This window comes from Gymnoscopelus braueri (assembly GCF_963280865.1).
Source record: "Gymnoscopelus braueri genome assembly, chromosome: 8".
NCBI lineage: Eukaryota > Metazoa > Chordata > Actinopteri > Myctophiformes > Myctophidae > Gymnoscopelus > Gymnoscopelus braueri.
In genome coordinates, this window is record NC_137609.1 from 19,131,389 (window position 1) to 19,148,481 (window position 17,093).

Consider the following 17,093-nt stretch of genomic DNA (forward strand, 5'->3'; position numbering starts at 1 on the left):
GCGGAGCAGATTGGATACAAGATGCGCTGCCATCTTTATTGTAGTTTGAACATCACTGCAATTAGAGCGACATAAAACGTACTCAATGTACATATAAACAGTAGCTTTAACTTTGTGGGATATTAGTGTCAGTGATGAGAAGTGTTATGCAAATTAATGCCGGCACTAAATATGAATATGTAAAATTATTTATAGGCCTGCGGCTAGCCTTGACACCGCACATTTCATCATGGATTGCAGGGCTGTTTCCGGATTCTCTCCGTACAAACATAACATTACAGTAAATCTGACAACTGCACCTTCTTATTCTCTCAACTAATCATTCCAATAGAGATGAAATAATTGACAAACTAAATTAATTATAATCTAAAACTTCTTCTGTTCCACCTACGACCACAAGGTTCTAGAGCAGTGATACCAGGGCACTTGGTGGGCCATGAGAATATTGTGGGCCCCACAATATAAGTGGGCCCCCAAATCTGCCAGTCATGCAGCACTTCTACACCCAGAGGAGCACGGTGAAGGCCCAGAGGACCATCAGGGAACCCCAGTCACCCAAGCAATGGATTCTGTTCATGGCAATGTTCACACTGCTACCATCTGGGGCAAACAGTACTGGAGCACCAGGGCTCAGGGACAGTTTCTATGGACTGTGACTCCCAGACCCCATACAGTACTGACACAGCTCGTGTACAGTACAGTACATCCACAGTATTCTGTATTATAATGCACGGTTCACTTTATCACCACTACTGCAGGCTATATGTAACTGAGCTATTTATCATACACCTAGTGTATATTGCCATACAGTATATATAATATATAGGTTTATAGCCTCACAAATACGGCTGTGCAGGTGCTTTTATTTTATTTTTTATTTTTTATTTTGCAATGCTATATGTACAGCTTTTTATGACTATTTTGAATCATCCTACTTTTTTATTATCTTTGTCTACACTGTTGAGGAAGTACAAGAACGTCACTGCCTGCAATGCTGCTACATAGATTTACAGTATCGTAACTGCATATCAAAACCTTGAAACTTTCTGCCAATATGCATCTAAATAGTGTTATTTTGGACAAATTAATATACACAAAATAGAGTGATAGTGTATAGGAATTAAAACTGGATTCTAAACCACTTAATACACTTAATACAATACATTTTGAACACAAAATGTAAGCAATTTGCCTGAGTTCATCACACACTCCATGACAAGAATGACACTAAATTATATTCACTGAGGTGGGGGTCAGATGTGCGCTTTGAGTTATCAATTAATATGCCTCAGGCAAAACAACAGACAGATTGAATTAAAAGACTCTCATTAGTCTTTATAAAAGTGGTAAAATATGCAAAATATGCATATGGGTGAAGCGGTTTAGTAACTTATTCTGAAGCAATTTCCTTAGGATTGGTGATCAACCAGCTGTACAGCTAATTGACAAAACCCACAATATGCTTCATATCATTTGCTAGCAGTGGAGTGACGCTTACCATCGTGATTTTGGAGTTGTTGGTCTTTTAATGACCTTTATTTGTAAAATGTTGTGCATTTCACCGCCACTATAAACGTGTTACAAGAATGAAAGTTAGTACAAGTGGCAAATCAGGATTTGCTGCTGCAAAGTCGTTGTTTTCATCATGGTACCCATTCTAAATAATTAATTTAATGAATGTGCTTCTGCAACTGTATCTGTCAGTATGTTTTACCTAGGTAGGATAATATTGCAGTATATTGCTTGGCACTTCACTTCATTTTGTATGCAGTGAAGAGAACAAACAGCTCTGAATAAGCAAGTCTTTATTTAGCAAATGCCTCAGGCTGCTTTGATCTCAAAAGTAATTCTGAAATTGCTACAAGGCCATTTTTCCCTCATACCCTACACTACAGCTTACAACTCCTCCTCATAGATCCTTTTAAGCTTAATATTATACCTAGAGGTACACTAAGTAGACCCAGGGTTAAATGTCATATCTGAAGCATACATTGATTATAATGCCATAAGGATTTCAAGCACCACTCTTAAATGAGCAGCAGTTGAAGTGGGACTAGCCTCTCTCCTAATGAGAGCATTGTGCAAGTGTTTACAGAGTGTGTGTGTGAGTGTGAGTGTGTGTGTGTGTGTGTGTGTGTGTGTGTGTGTGTGTGTGTGTGTGTGTGTGTGTGTGTGTGTGTGTGTGTGTGTGTGTGTGTGTGTATGTGTGTGTGTGTGTGTGTGTGTGTATGTGGGTGTGTGTGTGTGTGTGTGTGTGTGTGTGTGTGTGTGTGTGTGTGAGTGTGTGTGAGAAAGTGGAGAGAAGGAAACCTACAGTAAAAAATGGTGGTGGGCAAGGCAAGGCCAAAGGCTCTACTAAGCTGAGACAGACTTTGAAATAAAGGGCGGAAGTTGGCTGTTACATGGTGCGTGTGTGTGTGTGTGTGTGTGTGTGTGTGTGTGTGTGTGTGTGTGTGTGTGTGTGTGTGTGTGTGTGTGTGTGTGTGTGAGAGACCAGGTCATCGGTCTATAGGAGACTCTTTCAGTCTCCTACCAGAGACTCCGCCGGTCATCAAATTATTGGCTTAGGAATGCGATGAATTCAAGGCTTCATAGGGTGTGTAATTGATAGAATATAAGTACCGTATTTTCCGCACTATAAGGCGCACCGTCAGTGCGCCTTATAATCCGATGCGCCTTATATATGTATCAATATTGGTTCCCTTGGTTTCCGCACTATAAGCCGCACCGTCAGTGCGCCTTATAGTGCGGATGCGCCTTATAATGCGGTGCGCCCTATATATGAAAATAATATATTTATTGAAGGTGCGCCTTATACTCAGATGCGCCTTATAGTGCGGAAAATACAGTAGTTTTTTGGGTGAACTACTCCTTTAAAGCTACAATATGTAAATTGTCCAACGTCAAGGTGGTCCACTGCCAAGTCCACTGGGACCACCAACCAGTCACTATGACTCTTGAGCCGAACACGAACGAAAATCAAGGCCATGGGTACCGAGGCTACTATGAGTCGGACATAATCATTTATAGAATTTACTTTGGGCCCTATTGACCGCGAAAGATACTTTCCCCACTATTTGGGGATAAAGCTTTGCGTGTGGGCCGTGACCATGGCTGTGTTGCTATTGTGCGCCACCAGCCTTGTCCCTAAAACACCTGCGCTAGCCCTTACATTATGCATAGTGTTTGAGCGTTACAATAATCCAACCAATCAGCGTAGCATTTTATTGCCATTGGAATAAATCATATTTGATACATAGAATTATCACCCACACGTTGCTGGTTATAGAGAACTTTAAATTATAGCAATTGCTTGTGTTATGGAGTAATTATACAGAATGGTCTGGTGTGGTTATAGCGAACGCAGATTTAACAACCTTTTATTTGTCTTTGATAAGCTTAACTGGCAACTGCTGATAAAAACACTTATTGACACAAGGAATTAACAGTCACACTTGTGTGGATTACAGTAAAATTGTAATAAAGTGCCGGTGTCCAAGTGTTGTCTATGCGGCTATAGACTGCGTCTGCACTCTATATGTAATGTCCAATACATTCCGATGTTTTTATTCCAAGCTGTAGCATTTATCGCCTTGGAATAAAATCATATTTGATACACATAATTAACACCCACATGTTACTGATTATAGAGAATGTTATATTATAGCAATCTGTTCTTTCAGAGTAGCCACCGGGCAGCACAAACCATTGTCTTTGAATAGACTAACATCTTATATAAACACAATTGACACAAGGAATTGACACTCACTTCTGCTGATTATAGGATAATTAGAATCAGAGATTCTTTGAGAATTAGGTGTGAGGAAGACATATGTTGTGTGACTCTTGCGTCTCTGCAAAATGTCCGGTAATATTTTTTCTGTAGCTATACAGAGACAGACACGGCGTGGCACAATGACGCTATGCGATATGACGGTACTATGCTATTTGAGAATATTTATCAGCTGCAAGAAGATTATTCTTCCTCAAAGAGAGGCTCTATATTGAGCGTGAAATGTCCAAACCTCTCCAAAATGTACAGGATGCCACCTGAGGCACGGTCTTGTGAACAACCAAATGGATAAGGCATAAGGGGAGGTAGAGAGGTCCCGCTATGCACTTCATGCGTGTGGGCACGATCGGAATTTTACGGATGGCGCAACGACATGCCCATAAGACACACCTCCAGCCGCAAACAAGGTAGTCAGCATAAGGTTTAACGGATAAGGAGGCCACACGATATCGTTTTGGGACAACGCAGCTGCCTTGTGCGTTAAAGAAGGCATAGCGCATAGGCATAGTGTGGCGTGAACCATAGGGCCCTATGACTCAGACATAACCATACAGTATATAGAGTTCCCACTGTATAAAAATACTCTACCATACACATTTGGTAAAACATTATGTTGTATTCTTGTATGAGCTTGTAGATCAGCTTATTATTCATATTTTTGGCACGCGACACCAGCACGCAACAAAGTCTAAATCAGGCCTACAGTATATCCCATAATCAGACAGGCTTATTACAATTTTTGCTTTGTTTTCCAGAGGGAGGGAAAGATTGCTGCCAAGTGGCATACAATCCCATTTTCTAAGGATAGGTTCTGTTACCTACTTAGTGAGAAACACCTGCTCACATGTCTTTTTCTTTTTTTTTTACCCCCTGGTGATTTCTGCATGGTTGATGTCAACCAGCCTGAGTATTATTCTCACTGACAAACACGTCAGGGAACATGGCATGCCATACATTTGCGCTGTATAATAGTGTGAATTGCAGTCATCATGGGACCAATCACTGACAGACAATGTAATGTCTGTCTATGGTGCCATAGTTTTGTCAATCACTCGCTGTGACACAGTGGGTGAGAAAAGGCTTCCTCACACTTGCCGACACGTCAGATTGGAGTGACCTTCGGAATTATTATTATTATTATGCTTTATTTTCTCCAGCTAGACATTTCCCAACTACGATTCAAATTAGGGGGGAAAATGAAATAAAATAAAAACTCTCTGCTGAAAAACTTTCTAGAGGATTGATTGATGTATCATGACGTGCTGTCTGTCATTCCTATCATCTAGATAGATGAGGCTTCATTTTAATGGATGCAATGACAAAAAATATGAAATCAACTGAAACTCAAAGGACAGCGAACGTCACAACAATCTGACAACCTGTGATGATGTGACTGTAGTACAAACAATTACATGAATGGGACAAAATAACGAACAACTGACAAGAGAGTGAGTATATGTTCACAACCTAATCAATATAATGAGTCTAAATGGGTAAAATTTATCCATTTAGTATCGTCCTTTGAATTCACTGCTCCCTGCCTGCATATATCTTATCTTTTTGGTGGCCAGCAGCCAAAGATTAAGTGGACATTGTTGAATAATTGATGTTGCACTCACTGACTTGAAATGAGAACAAGGGCTTATAGTGCACAAAACAAAGCAGAGAGGTAAATTGATAGGATTAGTGGCCATGACAGCTAAGAGCTCGTGGGTTTATCCTTTGCACATATCACAATAGAAATATCAGTTATGGATGTACTGTATGGAGCGGAGCCTTCAATGTCAAAGTTAAAATAACGTACTTTTTGTTGACAATAAGGATTAGATAGCTTTTTGTATTGTTCCTCAGGACAGTTTTCTCCTGTCACTTGCAATGAAATCAGTGAAAGGTGACATGTCTTTCTGCATCACCAGCTGCTACAGTACATTTGCTCGGATAGCTGACACCAGTTTGTGTGAACAGCTGAAATTATATACAGTGGGAAGAACACGCCACTAAATGGAAAGATTTGTGATTTTCTGGAAATGTGGCTTAACCGAGGGAGAAGTCTGCTCACTTTAGTACCATCCTAACAGACACAAACACTATCCATGGTCCATTATTACTGATGTTGACAAACATGAAAAGCAAATGGTGAGGGAGCTACAGTAGTCTGGAAAATGCCATGCTGCAGGGAAAACATTTCAAGTTCTCATTGTCAGAGAGGATTTCTTTGGCTCCCCAAACATCCTCACCATCGCCTTTCTTTTCATTAGTGCTACTGAAAAAAATGTCAGCTAAAATAACCTACATACTGTTCTCTTTTGACAGCAACCCATGACCAGCACACAACAACAGTCTCCCTACACAAGCCCAAATATTCACTTTCAGATCAGTGATGCCATTGTTTTTGCCCGTGGTCTGTAGCCTTGTTTCCATAAATATATTTCCATGAGCGTTTTGAAATATCACTATAGAAATTACGGTGCTTTTGAAATGGAGACGATAAAATGAAAATAAAAAAAGTACCCAATTTAGCAAAAAACAAATACAAACTAGAAAAAGTGCTCCTCGGAGCACAGGTCTCCGCCAGGTCAGGTAGGTTATTGTGGCCTCCTGGTGGCGCTATAATAGGCCAATGTGAAAAGGGTGCCATTTCTTTTTAGGCCTTGCATGGCAATAGGACACTGCATTCATGATTTGAGGCATTTTGTTCAAAAAAAATTGTTTTGCTAAATTAACCTGCTGGTGGCGCTATAACAGGCCAATGTTAAAAGGGTAGCATTTTGTCCTCAACATAGTGTGAATGTGCGTGCAAAGTTTGACCGCAATCTGACGCTGCGTTCATGATTTGCGGCATTTTGTTCAAAACAAGCCACTACTGCAAACTTTAGATGTGAATCTTAGGCAATGAGGATGGAATATAAAAAATTAAACATCATGTGTACCGATTTGCGTGAAATTTGGATAAAATCGGAAGGAGTAATATAAAGAAATATGTTTTACACAAGTCGGCCTCCTGGTGGCGCTATAAAAGGCAGAAGTGAAAAATGCAGGGCAAAGGTTTTTCCTTGACCTCTAGGGATGTGCGCATACAGAGTTTCACACAGATCGGTGCAGTTATAGGTAAAAACACAAATGGGCCTGTTATAGCGCCACCATGAGGCTGATTTGAAAATGTTCAAGTGGCATTTCTTCCTCGGTCTAATGGGAATGTGCGTGCAAAATGGCATGGAAATTGCATGCTATGTTCATGATTTGAGGCATTTTGTTCAAAACGGAGCACTCCTACAAACTTTGGAAGCCATTTTTAGCCAATCAAGATGGAATATGAAAAATCTGAAAGAGTCGTTTCGTTTAATGACTATAGAGATGCTGTGTACCGATTTGCATGATTTTGGGGCAAAATCTGTAGGAGTACTGTCAAAAAATATGTTTTGCACAAAGCGGCCTCCTGGTGGCGCTATAACAGGCCTATGTGAAAGGCCATTTTCAAAATGGGCCAGAGGTTCTGCTCTGGCATCCAGGGAGTGTGTGTGCACAGTTTGGCTGCGATCAAGCCAACGGTGCCGGAGATTAGCTGTACACAAAATGACACACGGACGGACACACACACACACACACACACACACACACACACACAGACTGACGGACAGGGGGTAAAACATACTCTCACGCCATGCCTTTCGGCCTGGCGGAGACAATAATAATAATAACTAGAAAAAGTGCTCCTCGGAGCCCAGGTCTCCGCCAGGTCAGGTAGGTTATTTTGGCCTCCTGGTGGCGCTATAATAGGCCAATGTGAAAAGGGTGCCATTTATTCCTAGGCCGTACACAGCAATCGGACACTGCATGCATGATTTGAGGCATTTTCTTCTAAAAATGTGTTTTGCTAAATTTGACCTGCTGGTGGAGCTATAACAGGCCAATGTTAAAAGGGTGGCATTTGTTCCTCAACGTAGTGCAAATGTGCATTCAAAGTTTTACCGCAATCGGACGCTGAGTTCAAAACGGGCCACTCCTGCAAACATTACATGTCAATGTTAGCCAATCAGGATGGAATATGAAAAATCAAACAGATCCGTCTTGATCACATGACTGATCATGTGTACCGATTTGCGTGAAATTTGGATCAAATCTGAAGGCTAATATCAAAAAAATTGTTTTACATAAGTCTGCCTCCTGGTGGTGCTATAAAAGGCAAATGTGAAAGATGCAGGGCAAAGGTTTTTCCTTGGCCTCTAGAGAGTGTGCATACAAAGTTTTACACTGATCGGTGCAGTTATAGGTAAAAACACAAATCGGCCTGTTACAGCGCCACCATGACGCTGATTTGAACATTTTCAAATGGCATTTCTTCCTCTGCCTAATGGGAATGTGTTTGCAAAATTTCACGGAAATTGCATGCTGTGTTCATGATTTGAGGCATTTTGTTCAAAACGGAGTACTCCTGCAAACTTTGAAAGTCAATGTTTGCCAATCAGGATGGAATATGAAAAATCTGAAATGAGCCGTTTCTTTTAATGACTATAGAGATACTATCTAGCGATTTGCGGGATTTTTGGCCAAAATCTGTAGGAGTACTGTCCAAAAATGTGTTTTGCAAAACTTCAAATAATGAAATCTTGGGTTCTGAACGTTTTTTTCAAAAACATATATATATTTGTTTACATTTTTTTCAAAAGCATGTGAAACACGTCAATGGCACTCAATGAGCAAGTGACACCTTATCTATGGAGTGATACTGTATCCTACCGATATTTCATAATCTTTTCCATTGGCTATAATCGGCTTCCAAAGTTTGCAGGAGGGGCCTATTTTTGGGGAAAACTAAAAAGGCCAAGAATCATGATCACAATAGACCCCAAATTTATATTACAGCCAATGTGTCACTGTTTGTAGCATAAACAAGATTTTTCCACCACGTTAGGTACACATGATCTTGGGAATCATATGACAATGATGTGATTCCAAAATTAGAAGCACATATTGATGGGCCTCCAAAACTGTTTCTGTCCATAGGGAGTGCAACAAATGTGAAATGTTTAACCGTATATCTCTACCCAGCCTGGCGGAGACATGCGGACCCCAGGACGCCCTTTTCTAGGTTAAATGTTCTTTTTTGTGACATTTTGAAAGTTTGCTTATAATTCACTTGACAATTTATGGAAAAATGGTTAATGAGTGCCCATGCTGGGTTGTGAAAGGTTATCAACTTCGTGCTTTTGGTCCTGCATTTTCAAGCGACTGACATGGCCGATTAGGACTGGCAATGCATAAAGACCCAGTTCAGTTGAAAGCATAGTGTCCAATATGAACATGGCACCAACTGTCTGGGGTTTCACGGCCTTCTGCTGAACATTCCGGAATGTGATTACGATCCATTCTTCACTTGAACAGTCGGTAAGGAGATTATGATGTTCAGTGGTCATAATAAGGAAAATGAGGGAGTGAACATGTTGATGGAGGAGGTAGGCGACAGTGTCTTGGCTGTGGGTGGCAGACTCCTTCTGGCTTCCTTGTACAGAAACAGGGAAGGAGGGAGGAACAGCTGGGCTGTAGATATTCATGTCATGTTGGAGGCTGAGCATCTGATCCTATAGAGGCAGCACATGACTCACGCTACTGAATGTTCAGTGGGAAGAGTGGGGCCACCGCCGCGATTAAAGCACAGAACACTGTGTGTGTATGTGACACACACACACACACACACACACACACACACACACACACACACACACACACACACACACACACACACACACACACACACACACACACACACACACACACACACACACACACACACACACACAACGCTACTTGGCTCCCCTTCAGGCTTTAGGTGCCAGCACAACAACCCCTACCAAGCCAATGTTGGCCTCTGGCCAAATCATTTGCACAGTTGATTGGAGCCTGGCCCCGTCAGGGCACAGGTTGCGTGGCACCAACCCCTCATCCTCCATGTTGAAAAGAAAACACAGCCTCACTCTACAGATTAAAGGCTGGCATTATTTATCATCATTTCAGTCAGGGTATATTCAAACAAAAGCTGTAAATTAATTTAATCCCATAGGAAGGGAATTTAATCCCATAGGACGGGAACAGCTTGTGTAGGCAAATGTTCTCATTAAATGTTGGGAGGATTGAATTGCCTGGGAAGATTGACAGGGGCCACATGCGGAGGAATTGATTCAGTAAACTTACAATGGAACTTAAAGTAATTCTGTTGAAGCTTTGTCAATATCCATTATATAGGAAAACATCTCAAATAACCACTTCATTAAAACTCCAGAGTAGAACATAAGTGAAGTCTTATAATGAAAATAAACTCTGGACACCAGGAATGCTTTGACAAAGAGTGGCCATTATACAGAAATTCTCCACATGGTATCTCATAATTCAGGGAAAATAAGAGAGCATAATAAGCTTGGTTGATTGATGATGAGCTTACCTCTTGCAGAATGATGCTTCCATATGACACTTGGCTCAGGTCGACCAATCGCCAGGCACATTAGATTGACATTGCTGCCCTCATTTACTGTGATGTCCGTCGATATGTTAGTGATTCTCGCAGGTACTAAAAGGGGAAAAAACGACAAATTATGATACATGGCTCAGTAGGGGGCAAGCTGTCTAGAAATGGGTCTGTGAGTTTGTCTGTCTGTCAATATATATGTGCCCAGAGCAAAATGTTCATGCACGCTGCCAGCAGGCAAAGGCAGTAAATGTGCATTATTTTCCCCATTATGTTTAATATCTTTTGAAATATTTAAATGTCAGTAAGAGGACTGGGCTGAACCCTTGCCCACATAATGGAGTCATACGTCATATATCATAGATGACTGACCACATGAAGACCAAGATCCACACGGAAGCCAAGCCAGTATTAAACTCGTCTTGTTTTTCTTCGTTCAATTAATTACATGCACCTTTCTTTCCTACTAAGTATACCAATAGGATTAGAAAATTCAGAGGATTTGGAAAATTTTACTATTACCTGGCTTTCTGTGATATCACATGATTCATTTATACACTGCTCATTAGATGAGCATTAGCCAGATATAAAGTAAAGCATAATTGACAGGCCAGCTGGAGTTAAAGGGACTACACCATGAATTTGAACTTTTTCTTCTTTTTGGTGTGTTTTTGGTCTCCCCTACCTCTCTTCTATCCCCCAAAATACCCCAGTTTGAACACTCAGGCTTTCACAGCAAATCTGGGGTTTTCTGTAAATTGGTCTCAAAACAGGCCAAACTGATTTGCACCCTGACTTGACGTCACGTCAGGGTACAATCCCTCATAATACCATAAACAATATGATATATATATATATATATATATATATATATATATATATATATATATATATATATATATATATATATATATATATATATATATATATATATATATTATTTTTTATTCATGGTGTAGACCCTTTAAGTATTGACAGTACTTGTTTATGGGTAACCTATGACTGACTGTGGGTTGAGATCAAAAGTCATTGGTTAGTCTTAGTTAGTATATAATTTAATTTACCCAAAGAGATTGAACATTATGCTAATGGTAATCCTCCTCACCTGATTTACACATGACCCTTATGTTCAACTTGCTATAATATATTCATAGCAGGAACTGTTGTCCTGTTTAGCATACCATTTCAATTTACTTACATGGCAAAGATATATTTTTTTTAAACAGGTGAGATGCATTTTAGTTACACTTACAGCTTGACTTTATTGAAACTGATCTCTGAACTTAAAAAACAAACAAATGCCACATTACCATATGAAAAGTATGTGTTCAACTCAAAATGGAAATTGACATTCAGTACATATACACATGGTACCCATTACACTGAGAAATGTAAAATAAAACCTTCAAATACATATCGTTGAGAAGAATTGATAGTGTGCATGATGGACTACACTGTAGGGTATCAGAGTAGGCATATATATATATATATGAATATACTGATTCACATGAACATTTATAAACTGACCGTTATCTAACAAATATTTGCAATTATCTACAGGAAAAAATTACTTCTTGATAAGCTTACAGTATGTCACTACCACTGTGTGTTAAAATAAATATATAACACTGTATAGTACATATTATGTATTGCACGTATAGAATGCATATATAATAGGTGGTTTTCACATTTATTTTGCCCAAGGCAATAGGAAAGTCAATATCTCAAGGCACATCTGTATTCACTGCGAAAATAGCCGATTTACAAGCTCACGTGACCAAAATAGGGACACCAGTTAAAAGATTAAGTACTTTTTGTACTTATAGTTGTATATATATATTGCAATAATGTGTGTTTTTCACAAAAATCCCAAGTCACGCCTGGACTTGTCTCATGGCACACCGTTTAAGAACCACTGCAAAAGTAAATCTATGAGTCTAAGGTCAAGCAGGTTATATTCTCTTTGCTGCAGTTATATTTTGTTTCCTGCTCTGTCAGAAGTTGTGGTTGATCTGTACAAGAATGCTCACCACAAAACATGCTCGCCACAGGTAAAATCCAGGGACCTCGGAACGGTCGGCAAACGTAACCTCAGTAAAACTATGTCTAACCCTAACCTTATTCCTGACCTTAACCTCTGTAAAGCTATGCCTAAACCTAACCTTATTCTGAACCTTAACCTCAGTAAAACAAATACAAGAATACAAGAACCGCTGGCGGCGAGCGGTCCGTGAAAAAAATGGGGGCGACTGTGTTTTGGGGCGAGCATTCCGGTTACCGCAGGCAGCACCTGCTTGACCATAATGAGCTCTAACCAAGATGAATGAATGAAATACTGCCAGTGTGTGGAAGAGGGGACAGGTCCTTCACCTTGATAATGCCAGGGGCTGTGTGATTAAAATGCATCTGTCTTGCCAATTTCCACAGGGGCCTATAGTAGATGTGTCACTCTTCATATCAACATGGCAAAGGTTTCGCGGCAGTAATTAATTCGGAAATGGGATCAAGAGGCTGCCGAAAGAGGAAATAGACACCTTCTTTGGGTGTTTATTTAATCATAGGCCTTCAGTGATGTGACTTCTTCTCCACTTATCAGTAACATTTTCACCCACATTTCCCAATCAAATTAGCTTATTTCAGAGCTAAAAGAGCAGATACGGTAGTTCATTAGTGACACGATGTGCGGCTTCCACCCGTGTTAACACTGCTGCACACTGATTGCAATGGCATACAATACATTGAGCAGTTGCTACAGTATGTGGCCACTCATTTTCACAAGTTATACTGTATATTCATTGTATCGTTTCTCATTTTGTATGCTCTATGAAGAAATATGATAAGTATGATGTACAGAATGTGAACAATGAACCAGTAATATAATCAGTGGCGTAGCCAGAACGCTAGCCGAGGCAGGGCCTAGGGAGTTGCGCGTGGGCACACATGCGGCCGGATCCTGCGCGTGCGTGAAGCGCTACACGATTTTCGGTTATTAGCGTTTTTTAATGCTTTTTTTGCAGGTTTGTGACGGATTTCGGGTACCTATATATACACTGTTATCAATATATAATGAATATGACATTAAAAAAAGAAGTTACCTACCTATGCCCACCCGTGGCTACGCCCCTGAATATAATGCCACTACAAATTCAGCCACCCAAGATGAAGTTGCTACTGTACAGTATGTGTTAATTAATCATCACATTGTCAAATAGCAATTTGAAATGAACAATGTAGCCTACAGTAGGCTACTTTGTTCCACAATTGAGCAAAGCAACAGTGTTTGTGTATGAGTGGGTAAGTGAGAGCGGTATCTCAGAGCTACCATGTCATGTCATTGGACAACCTCATGCAATATGTCATGTCGTGTTCAGTCATTACCATTTCAGTGAAGTACACAAAGACAGCTGAACGAGAAGGAAAATTCACAAATATTTGAGCCTGGTAAAACACATGAGGCTGCCGGTGCTTAGGAGGGGCTAGACATGAACTAGGTTAGTTTTCCCACCGGTCGGTTGAAGGCAAAGAGTGGTGACACCTGCCTTCAAACTGCCAAGTGTTCTCAGTTCAAAGGCAACTTTCCATGGGGGACTTACTTAAACCCATTGCATGTTGTGTTCTAGGCTCCAGTCCAAAGGGATGAAAGTGCCATTGAAGTGAAACCAAATGGCAGAGTGTGACGTGTTGTGAAAGCTCTTGTGACTTAACATGGGAATGGCATGCATTCATGACAGTTGACTAGAAGTGACATTACAATATTGCCTTGGTATCCTCTTTGTGTAATACGGTAATGTTCTAACATATAAACCACTTGAGACCTATGACCTATATATTTTGTCATATGGTGAATAAAGAAAATAGCAGAACTACCCTGTAGCTCTACAAATTGCTATTTTAGTTTGGGGAATTAAAAAAATATATTTTCTTTACATTTCCACCTATAATGTCATACCCAAAATAGAGACAGGGTTAAAGTGGTTCAAATGCATCACCCTATGCATCTGGAAAAGTAAAATATATTGAACCAGAAAAGGTGCTCCTTGGAGCACAGGTCTCCGCCAGGTCAGGTAGGTTATTATAGTCTCCTGGTGGCGCTATAATAGGCATATGTGAAAAGGGTGTAATTTCTTCTTAGGCCTTTCACAGCAATCGGACACTGCATTCATGATTTGAGGCATTTTCTTCCAAAAATATGTTTTGCTAAATTAGACCCGCTGGTGGCACTATAACAGGGCAATGTGAAAAGGGTGGCATTTCTTCCTCAGCCTTGTTCTAAAAAAAATGTTTTACAAAAGTCAGCCTCCTGGTGGCGCTCTAAAAGGCAGATGTTAAAAATGCAGGGCAAAGGTTTTTCCTTGGCCTCTAAGGAGTGTGCGTGCAAAGTTTTACACAGATCGGTGCAGTTATAAGTAAAAACACGAATCGGCCTGTTATAGCGCCACCATGAGGCTGATTTGAAAATGTTAAAGTGACATTTCTTCCTCGGCCTAGAGGGAATGTGCGTGCAATTTCGGCCTGGCAGAGACAATAAAATTCAAATAATTTGCATAACTAACATGAAGGTAGTGGCTGCAAGATAGCTTTGCAACCATACACGACAAGGTAACGCCACAACCAAAACTGCCCAGTGGCTCAGAGCTGTGAGACAAAAATGAATCCATGACCTCAACCCAGAAAAGCGTACTTCATAGTTGACTGGGTCCATTTAGAGTTGCATGGGATGATGCCGAGTAAACGAAGCGCCTAGGTGCACAGAGTTTTTCCCCCTCCGAAAATTCATTCAATCATGACTTTTAGCGTGTCCCACCTTCAATTATCCTAAACCAATTCTGACTGTGCAATGATATGCTTATCCCTTGGATTCAGGTAATGAGGCACACACAAGCTGATTGAAAATATAAACTTACATGAGGAGATGTACACAATATAAAGACTAATGCATAATGTATGCACCATCACATGACTGAAAATCACAAAACTGTTTGTGTCACAAGGGCCTTTCTCAAGACTAAAGTGGCACAGTGCTTAAAATACAACCCTTAATTACATGATTGTCCACCACAGCTGTGTTGGAGGTGTGTCCATGATTGCACGCACGCACGCACGCGTGCACCCACACGCACACACACAACCACACACCCCCCCCCCCGTGGGGATGCAATCTTGTTGTCAGTCATCCTTTTAAAAAAACCATGTTATCAATCAAGATAATCAAATAGAAAAGGGGCAAGACATAGACCAACTCTTGACAATTCCACACAACAACAAGATTGTCAACAGTTGTTCTATGTCTTGCCCCTTTTCTATTTGATTATCTTGATTGATTTGAGCCCCCCTCACACACACACACACACACACACACACACACACACACACACACACACACACACACACACACACACACACACACACACACACACACACACACACACACACACACACACACACACACACACACACACACACACACACACACACACATTTGAGTCAACGTGTTGTTAGCTTGTACATCTGTTATTTTTGGCAAGCGACAGCGACACTGTTGAGCGATGGAGTTTAAATTAAGCCAGAAACTACAATATTACAAAGAATACTGCTACTCTGTGGTTGATGTAAATCCATGAGTGGATTATTTTTATATTTTAAAATTTCTTAAATTATCATTTAAAACCAGAGGGCATTAACATTTTATGTAGATCGATTCTAGACAATAAACAGTCAAAACTGGATGCTCTGTGCTTATAACTTAACATGCGAACCATCAGATCAAACTCTATCAGCCTGCCACACTCTGCATCAGGCAATCTACCTCAAATATTGGATTATTTCCCTGAAATATGGTGCTTTCACCTTTATCTATAAATGTATTAATTAATTAATCATTATCAGATCCTATTGTACAGCATATGTATAATATTTGGAGAATGTCACATTAAAATCTCAAAGCTCAGCACACTTTGTGACTCAATCCGAATTATCAATGGTGTTACACTTATCTAAACAGCTTTAACTTAGATGTTCCATAAAGGCCTGTCTGGGATGTATTGCCTTCTTCAATGTGTTTGTCAATCTCCAGTTCAATGATACTCTGTTTTTGTTAGCTTTACGCTCTTGCCTGCGGGTCCATCTTCTCAAATATCAGACATATTAAACAGCTTCTTCTGAAATAAACGGTGTTGTAAACTGAAGCAGACTGAGCTACTGTTCATTTTCTGCTTTATTTCCTGAGGCAGGTTGGTGTTTGAGAGCGAAAGAGAAAAGGAAAACTTCTGGATCCATTACATTTTTAGGACAACTAATGAAATATTATTTTTCACTTGACAGTAGTGGCTACTGCCGAGTGTGTAGGTGACTCAGCGAGAGCACATGTATGCTCAATCTGCATGGGTTGGCTATGTGTGTGATGAAAATAATGAGACTGGTGCACCTTGGTGGCATACTATGTGTGGTAAGCAGTGGTGGAAAGTAACTAAGTACATTTACTCAAGTACTGTTTTGACAATTACTCAAGTACAATTTTGAGATACTTTTACTTTACTGGAGTATTTCCATTTTTCAATACTTTTACTTCTACTCCACTACATCTCAGTGGCAAATATTGTACTTTTACTCTGCTACTATTATTTGAAAACTTTAGTTTTATGTCTTTCCTTCGTAATGTACTTACATATGGGATATCATCGCCCCCTGGCGATGCACAGAGCACAATACATGGACTCCCGTTGCAATCTTATTGGATGGGGTCCTGTGACGCAAATCCGGTATACCGGACGGGGTATAAAACCCCCTGCGTCATTGGGATACGCCCTCTTCTTTCAATCTGCACAGCGAATGTGCACGAGT

The 17,093-nt window shown here is 40.3% G+C and overlaps 1 protein-coding gene across 1 annotated transcript in view; it reads right to left on the reverse strand.

Moving 5' to 3' along the window:
- The window catches only part of opcml (opioid binding protein/cell adhesion molecule-like), a 182,457-nt gene that overhangs the window by 57,191 nt on the left and 108,173 nt on the right, over positions 1-17,093 (reverse strand). The window contains exon 3 of the mRNA XM_080436391.1: positions 10,230-10,355. Coding sequence (XP_080292517.1) covers positions 10,230-10,355 — 126 coding nt within the window. The remainder of the gene's footprint in view (positions 1-10,229; positions 10,356-17,093) is intronic.